Raw genomic sequence first — 16,351 nt, forward strand, 5'->3', positions numbered from 1 at the left:
AGGTGGGGGTAGTTAATCATATATCAAATATCATCAGAATCAACAATAGTGATGAGATAACATTTTTAATTAAAATTGAATGCCCCTTGAAACACTATTTGTTTCCATTATTTTTGTGTGTAATATGTTTGTAAAGTAAATAAAGTAATATAATAATAATAATTATATTAATATAATAAGTAAATAAATTAAAGTAAATATGCTGTAAAGTTATGTACATACATACTGTTTAGTACTGTTATGTATAACATTATACCCTACTAGATTATGTTTGTAGAAATTGGACTTTTGCCTAATTTTATCTTATTTTTTCAATAATATGAGTATTGTAAAAAGTTTGGTTGATACTAATGGTAGTAAACATGGCATTATGATCAGTGGCAGAATGTTCAACAAGTGAATTTTTGTCACTCTTAAGAAAGATTGTTAGTATATTTTCATAGTTTGTTACAGTTACTGTGAAAAAGATCTTAGAGCTTTTTATAAATTTAGAGTGAATTTTTATGAATTTAGTTAGTTTTTATAAATTAAGAGTGAATAATCAAAATTTCTATGTGTATTTTAAAATCCCATTTCATTAGTTACTACCCACATGCCGTAAAAATAGTATTGTTCGTGTTTTTATGGCATATTTTTTTATGATATATTTATTAAGGAGTGCTAGAGAGTATTTTTTGCTTAACCTATTGCATGCACAGAAACAAATGTTTTTTAATGTAGTTGTTTTTTTTTAATTTTAATTTTATGCAGGGTGTAAAATGTTATCTATATTTAAGAAAAGAAGAACTAGGCAGTCATTTTACAAGTGTTTTTCAGATCATTTTAGAGAATGTTATTTTTATAAAACTATCTTAAAGTCATGATAAAACATAAATTTTTTTGCCTGTTTATTTATTCTGTTATTTAAAAAAATAAAGTTTTAATATTAATAAATGTGGTTTTGAAAATTTTTTTTAATTGTTATGCAACTTCTTTTTCAGTTGTGTTTAAGGTGATAGTTTGTTAATAATGCCAATTGTTTTTTCTGTTCACGAAACCCCTTTTAATCAAAGAGTATGATCGAGTTATTTTGTAATGGTTGATTTAATTTGTGGTTTTTATTAAAGTTAGTCTGTTAGCAAATTTCATACTTCTGTATGTCGTTAAGTTCATGATTTTATTGTTATTTAAAATATGTAGATGTTAGAGTAAATATGTCTTAATGTATCCTGGTTCTATGAGGTGATTTGCCAAGGTTGGTAATGCTGTGTTTAGTGCACGTATGTGTTTTTTACATCAGCAGTTGACTGTGTGTCTGGTCTAAGAAGTATATTCTGCGTGTTCGTTTTAGTGTAATTTATATTCTCATGAGCTCTGTATCTATCAGACTAGGTTTTGTTAACCTATTCTGATTACCATTGTTTTCTGTTTCTAGATGTGAATTTAATTTTTTTCTGTAAGACAACTTGCTTGTTATATTGTGCTAATTATAAAATTTTATAATTTTTTTTTTGTTACCTTATTTAATTATGTATTACTTTTTAAATACTTATAGATTTTCTGTATTTAATAAGTTTCATTTGGCAAGTATTGAAGTGTAGGTTTTCAAAAATTTGTGTCATTTCTAATTTAAATTATTTTTGTTCATTATAGTGCAAAGGGGCAGCAGTTTTGCAGGCATGAATATAATCTTACAGGATTATGCTCTCGCCAGTCTTGTCCTCTTGCTAATAGTCAGTATGCAACTGTACGGGAAGAAAAAGGAATCATCTCTTTGTATATGAAGACTGCTGAACGGTTTGTTTAATATTTTTACTTTAATCTGACTTTAATGCTGCTTGTTTTTCTTTGTATTCTTTTATTAAGTAACTTAAAACTAGTTTGTTTGTTTTCTGTTTGAAGAAGCCGAGCACAGTTATAAACCAATGATATATTGTTGGGATTCTGTGATTTTCTGGGAATTCATATAGTTAATTGTAGGTTGATTTTATGGAGCCCTCAACATTTTTCTTTAATTTACCAAATTTAATCATCATTCAAAAGTGATGATGTAAATTTATTAGATGTTGCATTTTCTTAATTGTTTATTTGTTTTGTTTTTGCTGGATGATATCACCACATAAGCTTGAAGCTTGTGCAGGGATGTGAAAATGTAGCATATGAAAAATGCCATGCCTGACTAGGATTCAAACCCAGGACCTCTGGATGATTTAATTTAATCTTTTTTTTAAGTGACATTGATTGTTGGGATTATTATCTGTTAGTAAGGGTCAGCAGCATATAATGAAGCTGTACACTTCTGACTTATTAATAGTGACTGGACCATTAACATTTTCGCTTTATTTTATATGATTTAAGCCTCAATTTCAAGGATACACACTACTCTGAGATTTTACAGTTATGTTATAAACACAACTATGTTTATATGAATTTGAATACTAAATCGTGGATACCGGTGTTCTTTGATGGTGGGGTTTCAATTAACTACATATCTCAGGATTGGTCAACCTGAGACTGTACAAGATATTCATCTACATTCATATATATTGTCCTCATTCATCTTCATAAATAACCCCTTAACAGTGGTTTCAAAGGCTAAACAGAAAAAGAGAAAAGAGATTACAGGCGATAAAGAAACACTGGGCTGTTATGAGTTTAGTTTACTAGGATTACTTTGAGAACTAATATTGGTTTCCATACATGCATTCTTCCAGAAACCTCTCACTACTCTTAATCTAGTTCCTATTTTGTTGTTTATTTAATTTTATTTTTTTTTGTAAAAAGAAGCTGAGCTAATTCTTCAATATTCCTACCTTTAAATTTATGTTGCAGCTTGTAAGCAGATTATTTGGTTATTTATTACTCTTTTAATACAATGTAATGAAGTATTTGGATACTGAAGTTTTATCACTTATGATTTATTGTGTAATCTGTTTTTGAGATGTTGGAAGGCATTGCTTTTTTATGTTATTTTAATTATATTTGTTCAATTATAGTTGTATGAAATTATGAATTTATTTAATCTTTAATAGTTAAATAAATAAAAAAGTTAAATTGTAACTTTTATCAGTTGTAAGAATAAATAATATTTGTAAATTTAGAGTTTATATAAGTAACATTAAAATGCATTTTTGGATCAATTCTAATGATTTTTAAAATATCGAGATAAAATTTTAAATTTGTAAAGTGTTTGTTTAATCAGTATATGTAAAGGAGTGTTTATTTAATTAGTATATGTAAAAGATATCAAAAGTTCCAAATGTCAAACGTGAAGTGTTTTCAGTAAACCTGAAAGTTTTTGTAATAAAGTTTACTTATATTGAAAAAACTGTACAAAGTTGCAAAATTGCAAACCCATGAATTCTCCTGGGTCTACATTACCTATTACAAGGCTCCTTCATGAAGAATTCAGTTTACCAATTTCTTTGAATCACCTTTTCTCTAAAATTTTGGCATACATGCAGAATATAAACAGTACCATTCTTTGTAACTTATGTTGCTGGAACTGAGAATTACTAACTTGATTTTACTAACTGTAGTCAGTAAAACTCAAAATCTTTTTGTCCTGTCTTTTAATTTTTCAGAATTTCTATTAAAACAGTTTGAACTATTTTTTAATGGCATTTTTAACCCTTTCTTAGTCTTTATAAAGAATCAAAATAAATTGAATTTATTAATCTGTATTATTTGCTGTTTTTTTTAATTTGTGTTTGGTGGTGTAAAATATTTAACTGGTAAAAGGCACATTAAAAGCAGCTACCTGCCTTTATAGAACTTAAAAGTGTAAAGGATTTGCTATTAAGGTTGCCTATAATGGGTAAAAAATGTTATCTTTTCAAAATTCTGTTTCGAAAAATGTTGTTTTCAAAATTCAGTTTCATTTGCTGATGTTTGAAAGAATATATTTTTTAAAAGTTGGTGGTTTAATAAAAGTCTGTCTGAAAATAAATTAGTCAAAGGATCTTTCATGCTTATTCTTTGATGTGTTTGAGAATGTGTTAAAGAATTCTGGAATTTATTGTGCTATCGAAGTATCTGTATTTAAGAAACAGTTGTTATCAAATCTTGTCGACATCTTATTAATATGTTACATGCTAAACCATTTTTATATACATCGCCAGTGAGAATTTTTTGCGGTAGTTTTATTAAGTTTATCAGATACCATATTTGGTGTGTTTTACTTTTAATTCATTTTATGAACATTTAATTACAGCCAAATAAAGAATTTTTATATTAATTAATGCCCTCGATCATTAGTGTTATCTATATCAATATCTGTGGATGTTAATTAACACATTTTAAATTGTATTTTCTTGTGTGGGATATTTTTTTGACTGACTTCAAAAAAGAAGATTATGTATTCGACTCCTATATTTTTTTTTTTATGTTTGTTCGCACATAACTGTTTTTATATTAATCCGATTGAAATAAATATTGTTGCAGTCGATCCAGCTGCTTTTCACAGTTGTACCATGATGTGAAAAACGTTTTTGCCATCTGGCGGGTAGGTAGAAACAGTGAGAATCCTGATATTGTATATTTATGCACCATGTTAGTTGATGTTACTGCTGTGCAGGTAATATGAATTTTTGCACAAGATATGTAAACTGTAAATAAAATCATCAAAAATTAAGATATCTCACCTTAAAACTTTCAGACCCAATATATATTACATATAATATACAGCAGCATTGGTTGGGACAGGGAATCTTATAATTCTATATATGTGCATCACATTGTCTTTTGCGGTCTCGCAAAAAAAGGCTGGACAACTAAATTTCTTCATAATTCTCGTAACACTGTTGATATGTCATTAGTGATCAAAGTATAATTGCCATGAGCAAAGTGTAGCACATTACTCAATCCTGTGGAAGATTTCTCAATCTTTCCGTCCCAGCAAGTACTTTTTTATCGTTTGGGCTAATTATTACTTCATGTGGATCTAAATCACTGAAAGCTAAACCATCTAAGTTTCTGACTCAACTGAGAGTAAACATAAACTTGTCCTTTCAGAAATATTTTTTTACCCAAATCTACTACAGCTCTATTTAATGTACATCACAATTTGTGCACTGTTGTAGCCCAACTTAAAATTAAATGTAGCATACATCTTTCTGCATCTCCATATCCTTTAGTAGCTTGAAACGTTGTACTTACTGGTGTATCAGGTACACAACCATCTTCATCTTTCATTTGTGTACCTCTTGTTTCATCATCAAATTTTATTAACACAGCTTTTCATAACTCAACCATTTCCAGTTGGTCCTTCCGTACAGCAGATCATTTGAATTTTTTTTATAATTCCAATAGCGCCATTAACTAAACCATCAGAAATTGATATATTACTCCTTAACACAACACTTAAACCCTGTGCGAATTATAAATTATGCAACAGGCAACCACAGTTATTGACATGTACCGGAATAACGTCCTCAGGGAAATTTTCCCGTATGTTGCAGCTTCTCATGATTCATCAGAGCATTAATAATACAAACTCTATTTGTTTTTGATATCATATCACTCATTCTAAGATTATATTGATCAATTAATTTAATAGTTAAAAATATTCTTACAGCATTTCTATCTGCAAATTTGTCTGTTAAGGGTACCCTCCTTTTTTTGCAAAGAATTTCCAATTGGCCAGTTGTAACTACGCCAAAATGCAAGTTATTTAATAAATTAGTTAACTCCATTCATGTCTTTTCTTATGTTTATTGTAAGCTCACAAAATGAAAACTGATAACACAAATTTATTTCTCATTCACACCAAGGAGGTTGAACAAAACACCAATGGCCTTTGACTAGATGCAGCTGCATTATATTGCCAAAAAGGTGCGCATTAATTCTGCCAAATAACTTATTGTTATTAATGACACAGAAAATTATGAAATAAGTATTTAAAAAAAAAAATGGAACCGACATCAAAAAGCGCCAAAAAGTAAGAAATAATTTTGTCCAAATACTTAGACACTTTTTTAAATTGGCGCAAAAATACATGATCATTCTTATGTGGTACTTGAATGGACCTGTAGCGGAAAACGCCTACGTGTTATCATCACCTGGAATTTTTTTTTTAAATAAAGGAAACAAAACTAGTCTAAAAATAAAAATTTACAACTAATATCACAGCTAAAATCTAGAATAAAATAAGAATAGAATTTAACAAAGTTCGAGATGTAAAAGTGTAAAGGGTCCATTCTTGGATAAAAGAAAGACTAAAAAAACTAATGTTAAATTTCTAACATAAAACTTAAAACTAAGTTAAAAACAAAAATTAAAAAATGAGTTTTAAAACCAATATCACCAAAGACTTACAACTAATATCACAGTAGGAGTCCTAAAAATACAATAAATTTATTTAAAAGAAAACATAAAAGTAAAAATAATAACAAAAACTGATAAAATATAACAAAGTCCGACCAGGAGTGTAAAAGACTTCCTTCTCGTATAACAGAATCAAAAACAACTAACAGAGGACCACAAAGATTAAAAACAAAAACAAACTCATTAAAAAATCTTCCAATACCTAACATGTACACAACACTATCAGATTTTTTGTATTAAATCAGTACTACATAAAAATAGAAACATCCGGTCTAAAATTTCATTATCGTTGCCCAAGATTCCACAGGTGTTTCTGGACAGTTTGAATTTACAACACGACACTGCATAACATTTGCAATCCACAAGTATGTGGTTCACAGTTATGCGGCAGTTGCATTGTGGGCATAGGAATGCTTGTCCTGCTGACATCAGGTACTCGTGTGTGACTGTCATATGTCCTAATCGCAGTCACAGAGGATCACTTCCTCACGACAAGTTTTTCTGCATAAGGAGTCCCATGTTATCACAGAATCTTTAATGTGCCGGAGTTTGTTGTCAATTGTAGCCGTCCAGTCATCTTGTCACTTTGCTCAAAGAGACTGTTTTATAAAATTAATAAAGTCAAGTAGCAACACGAGTGGTGAAAGGAGGTTACATGCATCTTTGGCCTGCATGTTCATTACCCGGAATCCCTACGTGGCTAGAGACCCAGTAGAAACTTACCTGTGTGTTGCGATTATTCAACTCAGCAATTGCGTTGTAGATTTCAATGATTATAGGATGTCTGGAATAAAAGTTTTTTGGAGAGCACTAAACAAGTCACTGCAAATAAGGATATTTTGATACTTAGGCTTAATGTTATTTAGAGCCTTATTTATAGGGTATAGTTCAGCAGTAAACACACTTGTGATACCGGGTAGACCAAACATATAAGTTCTATCATTGACAACAAACGTGCAACCTATAGGTGGTGTATATAAAAAGACATAATAATCACAAACAGAAAAGCAAAAAAAGCACATAAATATTAATTTCTCTGGTGTAATATCGGTACTGGTTTTTACAAAGTAAGCATAAGTAATATTACAGAACAAATTTATGTTATATTTAGAAATTAATTTTGTAGAAGCAGGTGCCAATTTTAAAATGTGTCAAAGTAATTAAGTATTTGGATGAAACTATTTTATACTTTCTAGCACATTTTGATGTCTGTTCAATTTTTTTTAATAATTATTGTATTTTATATTATGTGATTTTTCATAAATAATGTGTGTGTATGTATCATACATTATACATCAATCATAAAATGCTAAAAATAAATTACAAATGCAAATCATAATAATCTTGCTAATATCAATATTTTATGTATTTTATTAGGTGTCATTAGGGTTTATGAATTTATTATGTGACATACCATACTGTAAAATATCAAGAGCCTGGTTTAAGAAATATATTTCTTTTTTTTGTCTAATGTAAGTCTAAAACAGTAATTAAAAATGTTTGTAGTGTTATAATGTTATTAAATTACTGAAATTAGATCAATGAATTCTTTGATTTGACCTAGAGTGATTGCTACAATTTTGACAAAAATTTTCAGACCTAGAGTGATTGCTACATTTTTGATTAAAATTTTCAGGTAAGTCATTTGGAAGTTCTTGTAGACAACTTGCTATTGAATTATTCTGTTACAGGTCAGCATTTCCCGGTAAATCATGGGAAAAGATTAAACTTTCTCGTAATTTTGAAAAAGCCATTCACCAGATTAATGAAAATTTACTGTATTGGTCAAATTTCATCAGAACAAAATGTAAACAGCGTTTTGTAAAGATAACACAGTATTTAATTCGTATGAGAAAGATAAAACTGCGAAGACAGTAAGTTATTTATTTATTTTACGTTTATTTCTTTACTTTCTAATAAAAATTATGTGTTATCTTTGAGAGTATGCCAATAAATAACAGCTTGCAATAACAAGAAATAAGAATGTTATAATTATTATCCGCAATCAATGATATTAAGTAGTTACAGGAGTAATATATATTAAAGTTAATATGACTTTTCTGTATATTATATATATTACATTGTTAAACATGTATAAAATGTAACGTATAATATACATTATACCTGTTCAAAGGGATTGTTGTTGGGACTAAAGAAAAGTGATAATCTTAAAAGTAATGCCATATACTCTGTAGGTAGTATACAATTTAAACCATTAAGGACAGATGTCATTTTTTACTGTACTATTACTGTTTTTGTACTTTGATTAATAATTTTTTATATTATGCTTCGTTAATAATATGGGCTTGTATAATGTAGAAGGAAAAAATAACTTTGATAACAGTATGGAGAATAAATAAATGTCAAATTTAAAAAAAAAAATGGAATCAAAAAGCGATGATTAATTGAGGAAAGTTATCAGATTAAACAAATGGTCACATAAACAAATTCTGTGTGAAAAAGATTATAAAAATTATTTTGAAAGATAATTTTAATATGTATTATTATCTTCCGTTATTAATGATCATTATCACTCATTGAGATACAAATTTCCCACACAGAAAATAATAAGGTGGACCTTATACCATTATTCAAAAATACTTAATGTCTATGAAAGCCAGCATTTTATAGTTGAAAAAAATATCCTTCCAGTATAATTATTATTACGTATTGTTTTAAAATATGTTTCTGGAATAGTACTGGATAATTATTATATTTATTAAATTTTAATTATTATCTACTTATTAGTAACATTTTAAAATTTTTTATTTTTAAATATAGGTAAATAATATGAAATGCTCAAAACAATCAACAACATTAATATAAAAAAAGGATCATGTACTATGGTTGAACTTTATTTAGTTTTATTATTATCAAAGAAATATAACTTGTGTCACTACTATTAAATTGTACGCATTGTTATAAAAATAGTAATGCAAAGTGATGTTTACATTCATTATACTCTTCATTTATCCTAAAGCAGTAAATGTAGAAAGATTTTAATATAATATTTGGTGCATTTATAACAGCTTAGTTAAATAAAATTCCTTCTCATATGCATTAGTTTATTCAGGGGGAATCAATGTCAGGAGAGGGAAAAATATCTGGAAATACATTTTATTTCTTGATAAAACATTTAACATGAGACTTAAAGTGGCATTTTTAAGTGAGTTACATTTTCAAACTTATGTGGATGAGTTTACCCATTAAAATTAATATTAGGTTAATTAATGAATCTGAATGTACACACACAAAATAAACTCATAAATTTTGGTATTTACATACTAAAGTAATTTTTTATAGTAATTCCATTCAAGTAATTTGGAAATTATTATTTTCAAATGATATATAGAAAAGATTCACGTGATAGCTTTAGATAGTTAATTCTTTAAGAGCAGACTTGTATAGTTTTCCAGGAAGCTAATCTCCAGAGATATAGTTTTCCATATGTGTAGTTAACAAACATTGTTGTTTAAACATTCATCGTAGAAAATTTAAACTTTCAGCGTAGAATTTCAAATAAAACATGCTTTTACATTAAAGAACTAGCTTTAGGTATAAGAAAAAACTTCTAATAAGATGCAGAAATAAAATTGAAAAATAGTTTAACTTAGATCTTGATAAAAACAAATGTACAGATAGCCCAGTTTGTTCCTTGCATTTAGAGCAAACTTTAGTAAATTTGCTTTCATTAAGCCATTTTTATCTCCTTTATTTTATTTGGTAGTTATGATTTTTATGATTTACATTTAAATCTATGTCCTTTTCAAATATGTTTAAAAAATATTTTTTATAATGTGTGTAATATGTTGTAATGTAAATATTAGTAAATATTGCTACTAATAATATAAATATTAATTCATGGTTTATTTCTGCTGTAATTGTATTATTTTTTACTTCAGCTTAATATTTCTTTTCTTTCAATATTTTGATAAGCAGTCATGCGTAAACTATGAGGATTCAAATACGAATCTTGACAGTTTTGAAGACTGAAAGTAATTAAGAAAACTGAAATATGTGTTATTATTTCAAAACTTGTTAAATGTTCCCAGTTTATCTTTTCAACAAATATGTTTAGTTTAAAATTTGTAAATATTAACCTGTAATCTATGCACATTTTATATAGCTAAAAAATCCCTTGCACTTTGCAATGCAATAAAATAAGAACTCTACATTAAATTTAAATTCTAAATATTAGATTAGATAAGTAAAGTGAATCGATACCACTCTAAATTTATTATAGAAGTACAAGAGTTTCTTCATTGCTTTCAGTTTTAGAAATTTCATTTCAAAGAGATTTCTTCTTTAAGTCAACTATTTTAAGTGTTATTTTAAAAGTGCTATTTAACTATTTTCTAAATCAAATTTGCCTAAATTAGTTTATGGACTCCTGACTTCTCCACATTTATGGACGCTTTAGATTACTAGATACTTATACAGTAGTATCAAGGTATTCAAATTAAGTATACAGTTTGGTAAATCCTAGCTCCTTGACTAGCTATAATTGTTCTGTAACTAACATAAGCTAATCATCAATAGCAATACCAAGGCCCTAATAATGTTTGAGAAAAAATTATGTACAGTCTGCAAGCTCTATTAGGGTTTAGCTAAAAAGATTTCTTCCTTTGATGACACAATATGACACTATTTTTTTCTTATATTTATCCTCAGCCAATCGGATTGACACTTTTAGAAGAACCTGTGTCATTTGTAGTAATTCACATTCTTCTCATTTTGTCTTTATTTACTTATTTTAGTACTATTTGCAAAATAAAGACACAGAATGTTTAATAATGTTGAGAGAAGTTTAGTATATTTAGATATATATGGGAGCAAAGATCAGATCTTTGCTTCCATGGGACACCTAAGCTGTTTTCATGGGAGTCTTAAAGGAGATAGAGTCCCATTAAATTTCAATCAAAGAATTAGAAAAAAAAAGTTAAATATATTTGTATGGAGTGTGTACACTTTATGGTCACAAAACGTGGACAATAGAAAAAATAGAAAGAAAAGGAATTGAAACCTTTTAAATGCGTTATTATAGGAGGCTGTTAAAAGTACGTATGGTTGATAAAATTCAAAATGAAGAGTTGTTAAGATGAATAGAAGAGGAGATAAATTTTTGGCAAAATGTAAAGAAATTATCGACTAAAACTATTTATTTAAACTGATTGTTTCAAATATATTGTAATTACTCGATTATAATGCATTATTTTTTTGATATGATCATTTATAGAAACAGGGTGTGTCTTAGATTCGAAGAAATATGAAAAATTCTTCTCATATGTACGGAAGGATATCAAAAGTAAAATATTGATATAAATTTTAAAAGTACCCCAATATCGATACCGGGCTAATATATCGATAGTGCTGATATTTGCTGTTACATTATGTTATGGTCATTCCTTGTAACCTTGTTATTGTTACTCTCTACTCTCTTAGTCTAGCACAGTTCATTACAGGGTTTAGTAACATTACAGAGTTTAGTTTTCCATTAATTTAGCTGAATTTGGCAACAAAAGGGTTGCATTATGACACTGCATTAAAACAGAAAGTTCTTGTATTTTTGGAAAATAATGGCAATACAGCTGCCAGTTGTCACTTCAGTATTAATGAAGTCAGTATTCGGTGTGTGGAAGATGAAGATACAAGTAAAAATTGTATTGATTGAGAATCAGAGAGCAATAATAAAATTGAATTCAAAAGCGACTCCTTAGATACAGATAGTTAAATAGATACTTAATAAATATAGGTATTTTCGATTGTAATAAAGTTAATATGAAATATATTATTGTCATATTAAGTTGCCATCTTCTGACTGAGAGATCTCTGAGGGAGTTAACATTTTAAAAAGTTCCCAAAACCTGTAAATAACAAATTGAAATTGAGTGTATAGAACAATTTATATCATTGTCATTTTTTCAAACATCAAACATTTTTTTTACCTTAAAGTTGGCATACCTTTTTTTTTTTGCAAAAAAGTATTTTTTTTTATTTAAATCCGGATAGCCAATAAAATATATACTTGATATTAGGGAATGGTTATCTAAAATTGAACTTTAATAGTTTGATGTTCACATGAATAAAGTACAAGGATTAAAAAAATACTGTTATTTTCTTTAGTTATTCATTATTAGTATATTTCAGTTGATATTTTATTCCTAATTTAAAGTTTTTGTTTATCAGGAATCCTGTACATTTCAGGTTTATTTATGTTAGTTTAGCTGATGTTTTGTTTGTAATTTAAAGTTTATTATTATAAAGTAATGATTGGAAAGATAACCTGTTGTTATGGCTCTTCATTAAGGACCTTTTATAACTCTTCAGGAATTCAGCTTTGATATTGGTGTTTGAGACTGATTTTATATCTATGGAGATTGTGAATCTATTTTTTCCAAGTCTCAAACATATTTTTTCTTTATCATAACTGACTAAAAAATTTCTGAAATCCGTTCACGTGAATGCTTACCGATTTTAAAATTTTATGGACTTCAATAATAACTTTTTCGTCAAGTCTTCTAGGATTTGGAGAAAGTTGAGGAGTTTTATATGTGTATTATGGGAATAAATAATAGGTTAATATTTTTATATTTATTCATTTCTTGAACAATTTCAGGAAGAAGCTGGTGCCTTTACAACGTAAAATAGAAAGGCGTATAAGAAGGCGAGAAGAAAAGGCCTTGATTGCTGCTCAGTTGGACACAGCTATAGAGAAGACATTAATGGAGCGTTTGAAACAAAAAGCTGTACGTTTGTATTTACTTAAATTTTTTTTTTTAAATTTGAAGTGGATAAAGTCTGTTAAATTTAACTGTTATCAAGTAAGCTAGCCAAAAACAAATAAGGCTGTGCCAATTGCTAGTCCTAGCGAAATCCCCAGCAAAATCGCTGATGGCCTGTCGATCAGATGCATGTGTATGATGATGTTCTGTGGCCGACTCGTATCAGAGGTCATCCTCAAGCGTGATCTGATCATCGATGTCTACTGGGGGCCTGTTATCAACTGGGTTTCCAGGGCCGAGGTAGTTGTGACCGGGAAAGTTCATACTGACTGCGGTCGGTGTGACCATGTCTTATATACCCCTCTATCACCACTACCACCACCACTCACACGATTATATTTTTCCTGCACCAGCCTCGCTGCTGCAATGCCGGCGAACTGATCACATGTTCAGATATTTCCAAGGAAAAAATCCAGCCTCGCGCTGAACGACCGAGCCGAACAGTCTAAATGTATTGGAAGTTCGGAGCAGAGAAGCGCACTAAAATTTTGTGTTCAATTTCAAAAATTTTTCATTAAAACTTATTCTATGACACAGCCAGCATTTGGTGATGAAACCACATCTTATACAGGTGTCTCATATAAAACGCAACCCAACCTTATATTAGGTATTGAAATAATAAAAAGGCATATGTAAATGTAATTTTTATTATTACCATCCATTACCTTACATTTAGAGTAAATATTGGAAGTGGCCGCCATCTTCTTGAATACAAGCTTCAATTCTTTTTACAGAGTTTCTTGCAACTTTTTTCAAAGTTTGTGCCTGGATATTTAATACAGCTTGTTCAATATTGTCTTTCAATTGTTCAAGTGTTTGTTCAACAAACACTTGTGGTTTGTTGCTGTAGGCTTTTTCTTTGAGGTAACCCCATAGAAAAAAATCCGCCGCAGTAAAATCTGGAGATCTTGGTGGCCACAAGCCTCGACCGATAACACAATTACCAAAGAATTCCTCAACGAAATCAGAAGTTGAACCTGCGTAGTGTGATGTCGCACCGTCATGTTGTAGCCAGCAGTGTCTGTCTTCCTCTTCCAAGAGTGCAATGAACTGAAATAAAATTTCCTGATATTGTTCTGCATTAATGGTGTACTCAAAAAAAATAGGACCGATTATTTTCTTCCGCAATATCGCGCACCACACGCCCAACTTCTGCGGGTGTAATTGTTTTTGTGATAAACGTGGGGATTTTCAGCACTCCAAATTCTACTGTTTTGGCTGTTTACGTAGCCATCCAAATGAAACCGTGCTTCATCTTTGATCGCTCGATGAACAGTTGATTTAGACAAATTAATTTCAGCAGACAAATGTCTGATCGATTTATTTGGCGAGGTGAGTAATCGGTCTTTGATTTCAGTGACTATCTGTATTCAACACTGACGCAGATCTTTTGTGTTCCTTGTTATTAACAGAACCAGTCTCTCTAAATTTTGCAACTAACCTTAATACTGATGTTTTGTTAGGAGCTGGTTTATCTGGGTACTTATGGCGAAACAAATCTTGCACTGCAACCACTGATTTCGTACTGAAGTACGACTCAACAATGAAAACACGTTCATCTAGCGAAAACACCATCTTGTCTCTAGCAATACAATGAACGTTATGATTGCATTGTTGTTACTATCGGTAGTGTTCTACTGCGTCGCCACGATGTTCCAATGAGTCCATTTCAGTAACGAGTAGAGGAGTAAGTTTGACTTTTGAAATTTCATGGATGAGTGATTGATCGGTTGCGTTTTATATGGGACACCCTTTACTACAACATACACGTGGTGGAAGTGGTTTAACAACAATAGAGAGTTGTTAGATGACAACAAATGAAGCAAGAGGCCATCAACAGCTATTAACGACGAAAACGTTAAAAAAGTGTGCGTGCAACTGGTCAAACTGTGAATTTTAAATTCTATTCGGAAGTAATGAAATGCCTGATGCGTCGCATTCATCGACTCTGGCCTGAGTATTGGGATCCAGGCAGTTGGACTCTCTTGCATGACAGTGTCCCGGCACACTTTGCAACAGTTTTAACACATTATTACCCTGAAAATCAAATCACCATCTCATCCACCCCCTGCAATTTTCACCAGACTTGGCTCCAGCAGACTTTTTTATTCCTGAAACTCAAGTTGAAGATGAAAGGCTGCTTTTCCTATGACATTCTGGCCATCCAAAGGGCTTGCACCAAACAGTTAAAGGTGATCCCACAAAGTGATTTTTCCAAAGCGTTTGCACTTCCACTGAGTGATCTCACATTGGGCCTGTTGGTCAGCTCGCCAGTCACGTCGCCTGAAGTCTGGCAAGCTGGGACAGGAAGGTCCATGCCCAGCAGCTCCCATGGTGGGCCAGTCAGGCTTGCTGCTCTGGTAGGGAAGTTGGCATTCGCCAGAAGATTCCACATTGGGTTGGCCAGAGAACTTCTTCCTTTTTCTTGGTCTGTTCTGGTGATTGTCTGCAAGAAAATGCTCTTGCAGTACTGGTATCTTGCTTATAAAGGTGGCTAGAGTGTGGTGGGTTGTTGGCGGTTAGCTGGTTTGATGTGAGAGGCATTTGAGCAGGTGCATAGATATACTGTAACTGTTACTGACATCTGAATGGCTAGTACCACGCTCGCTGATATGAAGCACAGCATGTGGCAACAATATATAAAATATTAGTAACTTGTTAGTAATAATATACAATTTATTTAATTATCAAATATACATATTTGATAAATAAATTGAAATTAATGTTTTACCTCTGATTTATATTTCTTTAGAACCAATTTCATGTAACAATAATTTGTCAGCAAAAATATCAAGCCTAGTAATACATGATTTTTTTTTAAATTGTAAAAATTATTTTAATTTAGGAAATTAAAACAGTATATATTCATTCTCTTTATATATTTTGTTTATGTCAGTAAAATGGATTTATTTTCTTCAGCATTTCACATTAAATTCCCTTAATAGAAATTTTCTGTGCGATACATTTTCACAGAATTTTTTAAGAAAAGTACGATACTACTTTCTGTCACATGGTGGGAGTGGGTGAAAATTTATTTTCTTTACGTTTTGAAGTATAAGGAGTACAGAAATATCATTCACTTAAGTTGGTGTTTCATTTTATATTTTATTTATATATATGTACATCATACTCCTCTGTACTATATACAAATATATTTATTTTATTAGATCACCCAAAGCACAGAATAAATAAAGTAGGATGACTTACCTTATTCCACTATTTATACGTTAATTTTAATGTTAATTAAAATTAACATTAAAAATTAA

At 29.9% G+C, this 16,351-nt stretch overlaps 1 protein-coding gene across 2 annotated transcripts in view; it reads left to right on the forward strand.

The window, feature by feature from the left end:
* Positions 1-16,351, forward strand: part of Rbm13 (RNA-binding motif protein 13) — a 279,868-nt gene that overhangs the window by 241,275 nt on the left and 22,242 nt on the right. For both annotated transcript variants that reach the window (XM_075360059.1, XM_075360068.1), the window contains 3 exons: positions 1,633-1,776; positions 7,995-8,177; positions 12,920-13,049. In XM_075360059.1, the coding sequence (XP_075216174.1) occupies positions 1,633-1,776; positions 7,995-8,177; positions 12,920-13,049 (457 nt within the window). The remainder of the gene's footprint in view (positions 1-1,632; positions 1,777-7,994; positions 8,178-12,919; positions 13,050-16,351) is intronic.

Source organism: Lycorma delicatula, chromosome 1 (genome assembly GCF_047948215.1).
Source record: "Lycorma delicatula isolate Av1 chromosome 1, ASM4794821v1, whole genome shotgun sequence".
Lineage (NCBI taxonomy): Eukaryota > Metazoa > Arthropoda > Insecta > Hemiptera > Fulgoridae > Lycorma > Lycorma delicatula.